This window comes from Bos mutus, chromosome 4 (genome assembly GCF_027580195.1).
Source record: "Bos mutus isolate GX-2022 chromosome 4, NWIPB_WYAK_1.1, whole genome shotgun sequence".
NCBI lineage: Eukaryota > Metazoa > Chordata > Mammalia > Artiodactyla > Bovidae > Bos > Bos mutus.
In genome coordinates, this window is record NC_091620.1 from 54424283 (window position 1) to 54439046 (window position 14764).

General features: G+C 40.8%; 1 protein-coding gene across 6 annotated transcripts in view; it reads right to left on the minus strand.

Annotated features, from left to right (window-relative positions):
• Positions 1 to 14764, minus strand: part of PDE1C (phosphodiesterase 1C) — a 539682-nt gene that overhangs the window by 65239 nt on the left and 459679 nt on the right. For all 6 annotated transcript variants that reach the window (XM_005889124.3, XM_070369504.1, XM_070369502.1 and 3 more), the window contains 2 exons: positions 14156 to 14331; positions 4319 to 4549 (listed from right to left, as the gene is read on the minus strand). In XM_005889124.3, the coding sequence (XP_005889186.2) occupies positions 4319 to 4549; positions 14156 to 14331 (407 nt within the window). The remainder of the gene's footprint in view (positions 1 to 4318; positions 4550 to 14155; positions 14332 to 14764) is intronic.

Below are 14764 nucleotides of genomic sequence, written 5' to 3' on the forward strand. Positions count from 1 at the left end.
CCCTAAGAAGTTTAAGTTCTAGATTTCAGACTTCCATTTACTGTTGCCATTTCTAAATGCCTTTGGTCTACTGATTTATAAAGAAATGGTTATGTAAGGCTAATTCAAGATGAATTCAAGGATAATTCAAGATAATTATCTAAGGATAATTCAAGATAATTAGGTTGCAATACATTCTTAAGTAGTTTTGCAATACAAAATAAGTAGTTTTAATGGAATTTGACAAATTCTAAGCTTGGGGGAAGGGGAGCCAACTCTGGCCAGAGTGCGAGCAAGAGTCTGAGTGCAGTACGTGGTTACCACCACCACCAATGGCCAAAATAGATGGATTCCTTTGGCGACCCATGGAACAGTCCAAACACTGGCTTTTCCCTGTTTTAAGGATGCCAGAAATGAACTCAAGGATGATCTTGAGCCTTGCAGTCAAACCAATTCCCTGCAGAAAAATGCTCTTTCTTTCCTCAATGAGCCTTCATACCCCTAAAGCACAATAATTTAAGCTTTCAGGGTTGCCCTGCATTGGAGCTTTACCCACAGTTGCAGCAAAGCCAGGAAGTCAGCAGGAGAGGTTTGGTGTGCTGGATGCTGGCCAGCAGCCCATGGCAGGCTGGCCTGCCTTCTCCTCAGTCAGGGTTGGGGAGGCTGAGAGGGAAAGTGCCTTGATGGAGACCAAAGCTTAGGGGTTCCCAAGATTGCTGATAGGGGCTCAAACTTCTAGAACCCCAATGAGCCAACGTCCTTCAGTTCCATCCTAAAAGTATCTTGGGCAGCCCCAAAGAAGGGTGCCAGGAAAGTGACATATGTTTGTCTTATGATGTTCCTTGAATGGAATCCATTAGGAATTTCCCATGGGTTGAAAATGGACTAACGGCTGATATGAGCTGTTATTCAATAAACATGGGGAAACAAAGCGCCTTTCTGTGCATTACAAATCATTTTAATTAGGCTGCTGCAACCCGGTCCCAAACCACCATCAGCCTTTCTTATTACTGCTCAAAATTGATTTATTTTCCCACCTCTCATTTAATACTTAATTTTTAAGGGAAATGGCAGACCAGTGCTTACTTTGGGAAGTAAACACAGTTGTGAGTCAATCCAGCCTAGTTGAAAATTTGGACTCCTATTTGTGCCTTTCAGGCTCTCCCCCTAATTATCTTCAAAATATTGATAAATTATTGTCACCTCTGCCCTCGCTGGGTATTAATTTATACCAGTCTCATAGAATGTATAACCTCCTGTGTGACCAGCGTATTTGTATTCATTGGTTTCATTTCCTGACCATATAACTATGGCCCAGGGACCAAACCTGACCCCACTGCCTGGTTGAATATGGCCCACGACCTAAGAACAGTTTTTGTATTATTAAATGGTTGATAAAAAAGAGAAGGTTATTTAATGTTATGTGAGAATCTAAATGTTCATAAATAAAGTTTTATTGCAACACAGCCATTCTCATTTGTTTACATGTTATCTGCGGTTGCTTTTGTGCTAAAACAGGTCTCTGTTAAGCAGTTGCAACAGAGACCAAATGGCAGCAACGTATAACATTCACTATCTGATCCTTTATAGAAAGAGTATGCCAACCCCTGGAAGAAGTAGATTATAAACATTTTGTGGACAAGAGTTGAGTCTCAATGTTCTTCTGATTTCCCGCTCTTCCCAACAGTGCTGAACCTCTCAAATGGGGTCATGCTGGCGAAAGAAGATAGAATTTGGATCCACATTATCCTGGAATTTGGCCTAAAATCTCTACTGAATGTTTCCTTGGGCTTAAGCAAGTGATTTAACCTCTCTGAGTCTTAGTTTCCTCATCTACAAAATGGAAATGAGTATGTCTACCTCACACAGTTGTTAGGATTTTTAAATGATTTAATGTGTATAAAATCCCACCTATAATGTCTGGCACATGTTATGCATTCCATAAGTGTTACTGACATAATAATAACTTTTTTTTTTTTTTAGTTAAGGAAAAGGCATTTTAAATCCACATTTCTAATAGGAAAAACGTAGAGAAGAAACACATCTTGCCTTTCTCACAGCCCTTATGTACTCCTCCTTTGGGAAGGAGATGCTTATCTAAAAGGAAGAGTTGAATATGCATGGTTCAGTCCAGCCACCCACTGTCCAGCCCTCAACCCCCTTTGAGATGTGTTTTCCACAAGACACACCCCTTTTCTGTTACTGCAGAAAGAGCCTGCTCCGGTGGAGTGATGGGGCGAGACCTGAGCCCATCTGCTCTGCTGGTGTCTGGTGGGCTAAGCCTAATGTAGGCCATATGTGAGAAGCCCACACTCAGCAGACCAACTCTATGTTTTTCACTTCACAGCTCCACTGGCAGTGGAGCTAAAATTCTGACCACTTTTTGATTCTTGCATCTCTCAGTTGGTTCATTCCTTGGGAGGAAGAAAGGAGTATACTACATTGCTCTCTAGGGCTTTCCAGGTGGCCCAGATGGTAAAGAATCTGCCGGCAATGCAGGAGATCTAGGTTCAATCCCTGAGTCGGGAAGATGCCCTGGAGAAGGAAATGGCAACCCACTCCAGTGTTCTTGCCTGAAGAATCCCATGGACAGAGGAGACTGGCGAGCTGTAGTCCATGAGGTCACAAAGAATTGAACACAACTGAGCATGCATGCACTAAAACTTCATCAGTTCTATTATAAATTCTTATTAAATTGAATATATTTGCCAGACTATGATACTTGAATACAGAGTCAATTAGTTATGAGCAGGCTCCAGAACCTGGCTGCTAACAGGCTGGGCAAGTCAAACAATGGCCTCCCTTGCTTCCTGGGGTGCTCTTGGGGCTTACCTGAAGGAATTTATGCAAAGCTCTTGAGGCATGATATGAGCTATTAGCATTATTTTATGGATTAAAATATTGTTTTCTGATTCTACATGTTAATATGTCAGTTGCAAAAATACTTGGGGAGTGTTACACTAACACTTTCAACATACTTCTCATTTACCTGAGTGGCGTAGTGTCATAGCTAGATCATGCAGAGGAGATCACCTGGATCTACCAGGTAGATAAGACAGTGAATATGTAAAGAGAGAATTTGTTTATTTACTAAAAATCTTTTTTAAAGTATGGTCTTTTTAATTTATTTTTTGGCCGAGCTGTGCAGCTTGCAGGCTTCCCAGGGGGCTCAGTGGTAAAGAATCCACCTGCCAATGCAGGAGACACAGGAGACACAGGTTTAATCCCTGGGTCGGGAAAATCTCCTGGAGGAGGAAATGGTAACCCACTCCAGTATTCTTGCCTGAAAAATTCCCATGGACAGAGGAGCACTGTGGGCTACAGTGTATAGGGTCACAAAGAGTGGGACAGGACTAAACACAAGCACAGCTAACTCACAGTACGGCTTGTAGGATCTTAGTTCCCCGACCAGGGGCCAAACCTGGCCCCCTGCAATAGAAGCATGGAGTCCTAACACTCCTAAACTGCCACAGAATTCCCAGGACAGAACCGAAGACAGCACCTGGTATATAATCAATAAATGCTAGTTGTTTTGTTGTTGTTGTTATCGCTATTATTGTTGAAGGGTCACAAGTGGCCCAGGCTGTGAGCAACTATTATTATGCACATTTTACAGAGACAGTGGAGGGTTAAGTAACCTGGCCAAGACCAGAAAAAGTGAGAGGCATAGCTGTGACTTGAACCCAGGTCTGTTGGACTGCCAAACAGCCTCACCACAAGCTGGCACTTGTCAGCTCCAGTGACTCTGAACTTCCTGCTGTTCCCTTAAACAAGGTAACCAATTCCATGCCCCTGTGCCTTAGCTCCGCTTATTCTCTACGGCTGAGAAGTCCCTGTGTTCCCCCAAATTTCTGCATTTAAAGTCCACGTTAGACACCACCTCTTCTTAAAGTTTTATTTGACATTTACTACATCTGGCAATCCCTAGACTGAACAGATCTTACACAGACATAAGTCCCGGCCCTCCCGGGGGAAGGTACATACAGAAAGCTGCCTTTCCATTCATCCATTCTGACACTAAGCACTCAGAAATTGTACTGGGATTGCTAATACGAATTTCTCCTTTAGAAAGCAGGCATTTGCCAGAGTCTCCAGTACAGCTGGGCAGGGCCCAAAGGTATAAATCTCCCCAGAGACAATGGCCCAAGCAAACTTCTGGCTGCCTTTGATGGGATCCTGATGGGATCCACAGCTCAGAGAGATGTGATCAGCAGCAGCTGGAATGGCCAGGCTGTCCTGCTCTGTGAGCTGTCCTTGCAGGGGCAGTTCTTTGCCAGCGTCCATTCATCATATCATTAACACCCTGAAAAAAGCCTTTCACCGGCACGATTCTACTCACCATTCTGCTGCTTTTCTCCTGATGACTTCTCAGTTTTGGAATTTTTCCCATGAGGGTTGTTGCTTTTATTTGTTCGTGTTCCGTTGACTTGATTCTTAGCTTCCCCAGATGTCTTTTTCTCAGCTTTACCAGATGCACTTTCTTCAGCTTGGCTTTTGGCTTCCATTTCCTTTTGCTTCTCCTCTGCGGCCAGGCGAGCCTTTTCTTCCGCTTCCTTCTTGGCTTTCTCCTCTGCATCCGGGGCAAGTCAGGAAAGGTGGAGAAAAGGTAAGAAGTCATGCCACTAGGAGAATTGTCTCTCTGAACAAAAACAAGAGTTTGCATTGGGAGTTAATGCACTAAAATGACCTAAGGTGTTTACCAAGTGTTTGGAATATAATTTTGATTAATTCAAGTCAGATTGGTACGTATACTCAGGAAACCTATAAAATCAGTTCAATGGTGATGTCACTTCCCAAAACAGTACGTTAGAAGAAGGGGCAGGGAGAAAGTAATAATAAGGATAATAATAATTAATAAACCAATACTGTAACTGGCATTATTAATATTACTATTATCATCAATAAGTTCTCCTGAATGCATCCTCAGTGTCAGGTATTACACTAAGTGCTTCTTAAGGATTACTTCCTCTCATTCTCAACCTTATATGGCATATACTATTATCATAACCCTATTTTTGAAAAGTGGAATCAAGGCTCAGAGACATTACAAAACTCTCCTACAGCCTCACTGAATGTAAAAATTGAAGCTTCATGTACATTTGGAGTTTAAACATAAAAAATTGATTACAAAACAAAAAGACTTGGACAAAAACCACCACTGAAATCATATAGTTTCAGGCTACTGTCTATGAATTTAAAAGTGGGAAGAGAGTAATGAAGCCTCACGGAAAAACATGGTCTCCAAAATGGTATCCAAACCAGATGAGAGGTGGCCTTGAGTATGGCCAGGGATCCTGATCTGTGTCTTCCTCTTTAATGAGAGGATATCAGTCTTATTTACAATTTGGTTGACTGAAAGGGTCTGGCTCTATGTTTAACCAAACACATAGGGTAACTGCCTATCATCAAGGATTCATGAAAAACTTGATACATTCATTCAATTAATATTTATTGAGCAACTACAGTGTCAAACACCATTTTAGGCACTGGGAATAGAGTAGTGAGCAAGAAGACTTAAGGAGTAGAAAAGACAATAATTAAACTAATGAATCACTAAGATAAATTTCAGGTGCTTTACAAAAAAAGGAAACTGGAGTAATATGGTAGAAAACGATCAGCATACGTGAAGGACATAGAGTTACATAAGGAGGTGAAGAAGGAGATTTAACTAAACTTTGAATGATGAATTGTTGACCATGCAAAAATAAAGGGAAAAAGTATTCCAGGCAGAGGAAATAAAAAATGTAAGGTCATAAGATTGGACCAAGGTTGGTATGTTCCAGGGACAGTGAGTTGGCCAGTATGGTTAAATCAACTTAAAAGTGACAGGTGATGTGGTCAAGCGACGAATGACATGTAAGGCTGGAGGCAATGAAATGAAGCTTGGTTGTAGGAAGTAACCTACAGAGACCAATAGAAGATACCTAACAAAGACCAATTCTGCTTTAGGGTCTAGAGACTTCACTGTCCAGCATTCAAATCACTCAAAAGGTCTTTCACCTCCACTCTGAAAGACTAATTGTATTTTTTTTTTCTCTAAATGTGTTACAAATATCCCACACCTCATAACCAAGGGTCCTCTTTATTTCTCCTGGTTAGTCTTGGTCGTGAAAACATCTGGCTTTCATAGATGACAAGAGCGTTTTTAATCTAATGGGCACCAGAGTCATTATCCATGTGACTGTGTTCCCCTTTGTTTCAGCTGCTAAAGCGCACAGAGCTCAGATTTGGTTTCAGGTTCACATGTTCACAGGGCTTTATGGCATTATACTTCGTGCATGTCTATGATCTCTGGCTTCATTTTACTCTTCTTGCCCTTAAATTTGCCTGGCTCAGATGTCCTTAATACATTATGAAGTTTTCATTCATCCTTTCACTGATTCATCCATCCACCCCTTCACTCAACCAAACTAATGCAGTGGCCTCATCTCAGACAAATTAAATCGGACTCTGGAGGGAGAGTGGCAAGAACAGGATATTTTTAATGCTCTCCAGATGATCTAACACACAATCGGGATGACAAGCATTGGTTTAAATTTTAAATGTTTGCAATTCACCGTTTCATGACATTCTACTTCCCCACAGGATGTATTTATAATTTACAATGTAAAGATAAGGAGGGCTTCCCTGGTGGCTCAGTGGTCAAGTATGCACCTGCCAAGGCAGGAGACACGAATTCAATCCCTGGTCTGGGAAAATCCCAAACGCCATGGCGCAGCTAAGCTTGTGCACCACAACCACTGAGGCTGCGCTCCCTAGCCTGGGAGCCGCGACTACTGAGCCCACGCGCCACAGCCAGTGAAGCCCACATGCCTGGAGCCTGTGCTCTGTAGCAAGAAAAGCGACTGCAATAAGTAGCCCACGCACCACAACTAGAGAGCAGCCTATGCAACAATGAAGACCCAGCACAGCCAAAAATAAATAAATAAATAAAATTATTTTTAAAAGGTAAAGAAAAATTTCTTTACAAAATCACATAATTATGTGCATATATGGTAGGTCTTCTGATTTCTACAGAAAGGTGCAACTAGAGAGTAAAAGAATACCCTTGCAGAATAAGACAGGGAAATGGCATCCTCGGTAGGCTCAGGCCCAAAATGGCTCCTCTCATGTTCACCCAGACTTCCTCTCATGCTTCTGTAGTATCCCAAGAACACAGGTCAAATGTCACCTCCATCACTGAACCCCCACTGCTTTGTATAGTGTCTGTCACCTAGCAGATGCTCATGAAGTACTTGATTTCTACATGAAATGTACACAATGGCTTTGATTCACCCTGTCTGCCTATGAACCTGACTTGATTCCATCATCAGCAATCCAGGTCAGTATAAAATACAGAAACTATACACACTCTGAAGTCCAGTCCTGAAAGAATTAGCCATTTGACTGTAGCTGACTGTAGGTAAGAAAAAGAGGACTGTACTTACTGTACAGAGAGGGAAAGTGGGGCAAGGGAGAAGATAATTCGTTTATACTTAGGCATCAGGTAAAATAATGTATAATCCCCTCTGAATCTGTGGCAAACATTAAACATTCAGAATATCTCCAAGTTAAAAGTAATTTTGATAAAAGCTGAAGGTATTAAATTCTGGTTTGCTACAAGAGCACAACATATTATCTGAGCAATAAAAATTCATTTGACAACTGAGTCAGACCAATTTTATATGGAAAATCTAGAAAAAAAAAAAAAACTGGGGGTGGTACATTTCAGAAACAAGTCTGTTTGGGCTTAACCACAGCTGACAATAGGCAATTAATGTTTAACTTAATGGATGGTAGCATAGGAAATAGATGGGGAAACAGTGGAAACACTGTTAGACTATTTTTTGCGGCTCCAAAATCACTGCAGATAGTATCTGCAGCCATGAAATTAAAAGACGCTTACTCCTTGGAAGGAAAGTTATGACCAATCTAGATAGCATATTAAAAAGCAGAGACATTACTTTGCCAACAAAGGTCCATCTAGTCAAGGCTATGGTTTTTCCAGTGGTCATGTATGGATATGAGAGTTGGACCATGAAGAAGGCTGAGTGCCGAAGAATTGATGCTTTTGAACTGTGGTGTTGGAGAAGACTCTTGAGAGTCCCTTGGACTGCAAGGAGATCCAACCAGTCCATTCTAAAGGAGATCAGCCCTGGGTGTTCATTGGAAGGACTGATGCTAAAGCTGAAACTCCAGTACTTTGGCCACTGCATGAGAAGAGTTGACTCATTGGAAAAGACTCTGATGCTGGGAGTGATTGGGGGCGAGAGGAAAAGGGGACGACAGGATGAGATGGCTGGATGGCATCACCGACTCAATGGACATGAGTTTGATTGAACTCCGGGAGATGGTGATGGACAGGGAGGCCTGGTGTGCTGCGATTCATGGGATCGCAGAGTCGGACACGACTGAGCGACTGAACTGAACTGAATTGAACTGAGCTTTTATGACACCATAATCAGATGTGATGCGATTCCTTTCCTTGCAGCAACTGTGTTTCAGTGGATTGTTCTGAAATGGTCTACAACCTTACTCTACTCCCATCTCTCCCTCACATCTCTGAAATGTATGACATTGATGTGATCAGCCATCAGCATTAAGTGCTACTACTCCAAGTAGGTAGACAAAAGCAAGTAAACACATATATAAGAAAAGAAAAAATAAACTACAGGAGATACATCTGTTCCACTGTAATCTGATCCCCTTATATTTTCAGGGTGAAGTATTAATGACATTAAATCTTTCCTACTATGACATAAAGCAGGTGATAGAACAATTAATTTGTATCTGATTACAGGTTCCAGAGATGACATATATGTAAAGAATGAACTTTGGGGGCTTTAGATTTAACATCCTAGGCTTCTAGACTAGTAGAAAGCAAATGCTGTAGTTCAATCTCATTTCCTTCTGCTTTTCAGTTCACACTATGTATGGTGATGTGATCATTATGCTGCTGCTGCTGCTGCTGCTGCTGCGTCGCTTCAGTCGTGTCCGACTCTGTGCGACCCCATAAACGGCAGCCCATCAGGCTCCACCGTCCCTGGGATTCTCCAGGCAAGAACACTGGAGTGGGTTGCCATTTCCTTCTCCAATGTATGAAAGTGAAAAGTGAAAGTGAAGTCGCTCAGTCTTGTCTGACTTAGCGACCCCCCGGACTGCAGCCCACCAGGCTCCTCCGTCCATTATGAGAATGGCCCAAAACAAGGAGCTTAAGAGTTACGGCAGCACAGACCCCTCATGATCCATAAATTATTAATGCATTCCTCCTGAGAGCTAATTCTATCCCACACTGAATGTCTGTGCAGTCTTGGAGAAATACATTGATTTCTTCATTTTACTTGCTTTTCTAAATTATGATACTATAGGCTCTTGCTTAAAAGTGGTATTGGGCTAATTATCTCTTAATATAATTCTCTAAAATGCCTACCTAAACTACCGACAGAGAAAGAAAGAAAGAAAAGGAGAGAAACTAACTTAAAAAAAGACAAACAACATACTAGATTAGTTTTGAATAGTCAACTTTTGATAATATGTAAGTACAACATAAAGGTACTCCTAGCCACTTCAGGACTCAGAAGATGTTTCCATGGTACCTTTCTAAAATTTTTAACCAAAGCGCTTCAGCTGACAGAAAAATTTAGTCAACATTAAAAACTCAGAATGAGGAAAATATGTTAATGATGTGCAAAAATACTAGTAAATCTTAGTGTTAAATAAAAATAACTATTAAGTTGGATATAAAACTTGATGCAATTATTTAAAATAATATTAAAGGATAAGTTAATTATAAGTCTTCTTATGACATGTTGTGTCCGACTCTTTGTGACTCCATGGGCTGCAGCCCTCCAGGCTCCTCTGTTCATGGGATTCTCCAGGCAAGAATACTTAAGTGGGTTGCATTTCCTTCTCCACGGGATCTTCCCAACCCAGGACTGAACTCAGGTCTCCTGTACTACATGCTAGCCATCTGAACCACCAAGGAATTATAAAATAGTCATTTACTTACAATTTACTTATAATCACCTAGGTTGAAAATCTTATATTATTTCAATAAAAACTGAGTGACAATGGAGGAAATTTTTTAAAATTCAATAAACTTCTCAGCATTTGCAAAGGAGTATCATTATATACTATTTCATATTTACATTGACAGAGATATAATTCAATAAAAATATAAAGCTAATCTCTGGGAAAATAAAAATAAGATGTATTTTGAAAGACCATAAACAAAGTTAAAAGACATAGGACAAACTGACTGACTAACTAACTGGATGGAGGTAGGATAGAAATTGCAAGACAGTTTGTCAACTGAAGAATTGCTATCCTTAATATACAAAGAGTTATTATGAATCAATAATAAAAATGTAAACATCCTCAAGAGTAAAATAATGGGAAAAAATATAAAGAAATGGCATTCTCACTACACTTCTACTGAAGGAGAACACCTAGTTTAAAAAAAAAAAACTTTCCAGAAACAAATTTGATAACATATATCAAGAGCTTTAGAATTTTTCACCTACTTTGATAGAGAAATCAAATATTTAGAAATATATTCTAGGTAAATGATAATATGGAGACTCAAGATTTATGAATTTGGATGTTCATAACAATGTTATATACAATAATGAAGAATTGGAAACTAACATACTCAGTAACAGAGGGATGGTTCAACTATGATATTACATACAGTAGCCATATAAATCACACTTTCTAAGAATATTCAGTATAAGAATAAAATCTTCAAAATAGAAACAGAGAAGGAAAATACAATATTACACTATGATCTCAATTTAAGGAAAAAATGTTTACTTATGAATATGTACAAAAGGGAGTGTCCCAGGTGGCTCAGTGGTAAAGAATCTGCCTGCCAACGCAGGAGACACAGGTTCAATCTCCGGGTCAGGAAGATCCTCTGGAGGAGAAAACTGCAACTCACTCCAGTATTCTTGCCTGGAAAGTCCCATGGACAGAGGAGCCTGGCAGGCTACCGCCTGGCAGGGGTCACAAAGGACTGGATAAGACAACAGAGAAGGAGCATGGTGCACAGGAAATCAAATTTTAAAAAATTACATCAGAATTTCAACAATAGTTACATTTTGCTGGAATGAGAGACTTTTATTTTCTTCTTTGTATATTTTGTTTATATTTCAGCATTGTAACCTAGACACCTATTATTCTTACACCAGAAAAACATGTTTAAAAAGTGTCAAATTCTGAATGGAAACTGATCAATATTGATAATACTTGCAAATTGTTATGCCTACATATCTTTGTATGTGAATAATGAGTTTAAGTCCTGAGAGCTGTAAAAAAATATATATTGATTCAATCTTTCCTGACAACTATGTGTTCTGGCCTAGCTAGATAGGTTGATTAAAAAACTAAAGCCTTAGATTTAATTCCATTTCTGATCAATTTAATAACAACATATATTCAAGTGCCCCAATGCAGGGCAGCCTTTGCTGAAATCAGGATTTTCCGGTGAAAAAGAATCACGAACAAAACATTCTTGGATAGTGCAGCACAAACCAATCACCAACAGAAAAACAGATGCAAACTGAATAAGAAAATGTTATAAAATATTAATTATACGCTGCATTTTGACCACCACTTTCTTCACTTTGCATTTAAACTTTCTTTTCCAATTTTTCAAAATAAGAGCTACCACTTATCAGGCAATAACCAGGTGCAGGCTCTGTTCTCATTCTTTACTTATATAATTTCTGTTCTTTGCACCACCTCTGTGGTATCTATTATTATCCCCCAAAGGGAATTTTCTCAAAGAATCTGCCTGGATTTGCCAAAGAGCACAGGGCAAGTAGGGATTCAATTCTCCCATTCCCCAACTAACTTTTGCTTTGATACCTAAACTGTCCTCCTAAAAAAAATACATAAACCCTGGGGGCTGTGCCTTTGTCAATCCCTTTTGCATTGTTCCCCACTTCATGCTCAACCCCAGACATCCTTCAAATCCTAGTTAGACACAAGAAGCCTTCCCAAGCACCTCAACCAGGCTGCTGCTGCTACTGCTGCTAAGTCGCGTCAGTTGTGTCCGACTCTGCTCGACCCCACAGACGGCAGCCCACCAGGCTCCCCTGTCCCTGGGATTCTCCAGGCAAGAACACTGGAGTGGGTTGCCATTTCCTTCTCCAATGCATGAAAGGGAAAAGTGAAAGTGAAGTCGCTCAGTTGTGTCTGACTCTTAGCGACCCCATGGACTGCAGCCCACCAGGCTCCCCCATCCATGGGATTTTCCAGGCAAGAGTACTGGAGTGGGGTGCCATTGAGCTTATCTCTATTAGCATGCCTCACATATTTTAAAACTATTAGTGTTAATTTTGGGCTTCCCTGGTGGTTTAGATGTTAAAGAATCTGCCTGTGCACAGGAGACCTGGGTTCGATCCCTGGGTCAGGAAGATCTCCTGGAGTAGGAAGGGCTACACACTCTAGTATTCTTGCTTGGAGAATCCCAGGGACAGAGGAGCTTGGCAGGGTCTATGGGGTCATGGGGTCACAAAGAGTCAGACACGACAGAGCAACACACACTTTCACTTCTTTTTCAGTGTTTATTTACCTGTCCTTTTTAAAGGACCAATTTTCTTCTAGAAAAGAAACTGTCTAATGCTCTCCCAGGTGATTAGTTTCAGAAGGTAATTTTAGTAAGCCAGATAACTGCAAACAAATTATCTTGAAATACCACTTTCAATTGTGTATTGTCAGGAGTTGAATTTTCAAGTGTAATGAGTGTAATTGATTATAAGAGATTGCTTTCTCAAAATGATGCAGTAGCTGCCATTGCTGGTTGCAAAGCCTGCCAACAGGGAGGATTTCAATGTTTAAAGCATCCTTATAGACTGTGAGAGGCCACACTTAAAATATCGAAGAAGAGCTGGCTTCTTCTCCATAGCTCAGGACGTCCCCAAATGATAAGGGCCCAACTATGCCTTAAAAGAATTGTAAGTATAAACACTTTGCCCCACCTGAACTGAGAAGACACTTGGACAGGACACAATGTTGGCCTTTGAATAACTCCAGCAGTGTGATCTTGTCTCTTCTCTCTCAACACTGGAAGCAGCGCCCCAGATATTTGAGGAACAAGACCTACTCCTACCCTTCTCCCTTGGGCAGAGACACTGGGTATATTAATGTGTGGAATGCTGAGACTGGTGATAAAACTTTGCTTGCCTGTTATAAAAGTCCAGGGCTCAAGGTCAGTGGGTGCTGGTGAGGAGTACAGGCTTCCACTGAACTCCCATTCCTACTTGGAAAGAAATTCTGTGCTAATGCCTCCCTGTCCCCACCCAGGAGACTTCGAGCTTTGAGGACAAGGATGCCTGATATTCACCTCGGTGAATAACACACAGTACAGAGCCTGGCATACAGTAGGCATGCAACAGATGTTGGCAAAAACTGACTGCTGTTGAAGGTGTACCTCCACAAAACCCACTGAGATTAGCCTCCTGGTTCTAGAACTCTAGAATCATCCACTCTAGAATTGTCTCTAGAATCAGGCATCATAGCTTCATGAGACTTACCACAGCTATGTGTTCCTGCTTAGACTACAGTATAAACATGTCATACGTATGAATCATGGAGCACATGCTCGGTAAACACAAACATGCAAATGAATTCTGACTTTCAAAAAACAAAGAGAGTTCAGTCATTTTTTGTTCATAGTACCAAGAGTGATGACTTTTCTTTGAATTTCTGTTTACCTGTGAGTTACCTTCATCTCAGAAGGTCAGCCTGAGTAATAACTGAAGGGAAGTTGAGAACATAAAGTTAAAAATGCATGTAAGGAGATTAAAGCTTTTTGTATCCCAGTGCAATGGCCGAGGTAGATAAAAGGAGTAAAGGCCTGATAAATGTGCCACATCTCATAAAATAAGAATGACAAGATGGCCTAGCAGAAACCAAGAAATAGGTGGTCCTCTGTACAATCTTCCTTTTGAGAAGTATCTGGACATATAGCACTAAGGTCATTCCACCAGGTGGCTTGGAAGTCAACCTCATTCTCTCATGCACTAAGTATTAGATATAATAAAGAGCAAAAGATGGTCTGTCCTAACATTCAACAATTTGAATATATAACCTGAGTTTGTGCTTCATTTTCAACACCTCTAAATCAGGGGTGGCAACATCTTGCTTGGTGAGTGGGTCTGAGTGGTATGAACAAGATTCCCCATCATCTTACCTTTGGGCACCTTGGCCCTCCATCTCTCCCGGTTAATGTGCACCACCTCAGTCCAAGTGGCTTTAAAACTCTTATAGTCAACAGGGATGACAGGGTTGTTGATTGGGGCACTTCCTTCTGAGCCAGAGCTCTTGACACCTGATCGCTTTGCATCTGTTGAACTGATGTTGTTCAAACTGGAGGATGAAAGAAAAAGATACCAAAGAGAGGGTTAGAGTTTGAAAATGTGTGCTGATAAGCAAGCCTAAAAGAAGAGTGGTGAACATGCATCAAGTTACTGTTGTGAAATTCCTGGGGCCTGAGGTTTGTCATTTTTATTTTCAATATGCAACTGCTGGGAAATTCTCCATTTTCAGCAGGAAAAAAGTCAAGGTTTCAGTCTCATGAGTATTGATAGTCCCAAAGGTCCCCATATTTCAAATGTTCTTTTTCCATATGACTAGATTCCCCACACATGAATTCTGTCTTTGACTTCCTGAAATTAACCCATTTAAACTTGACTTCCATTTGGTTCCACAGTTTGCCTACCTTCCTTCCCACTGACCACATTTCCAAGTCACTTAGTCACTTGGTCCTCTTTCTCTCTAGCTCCAACTCCTCCTGTACTCA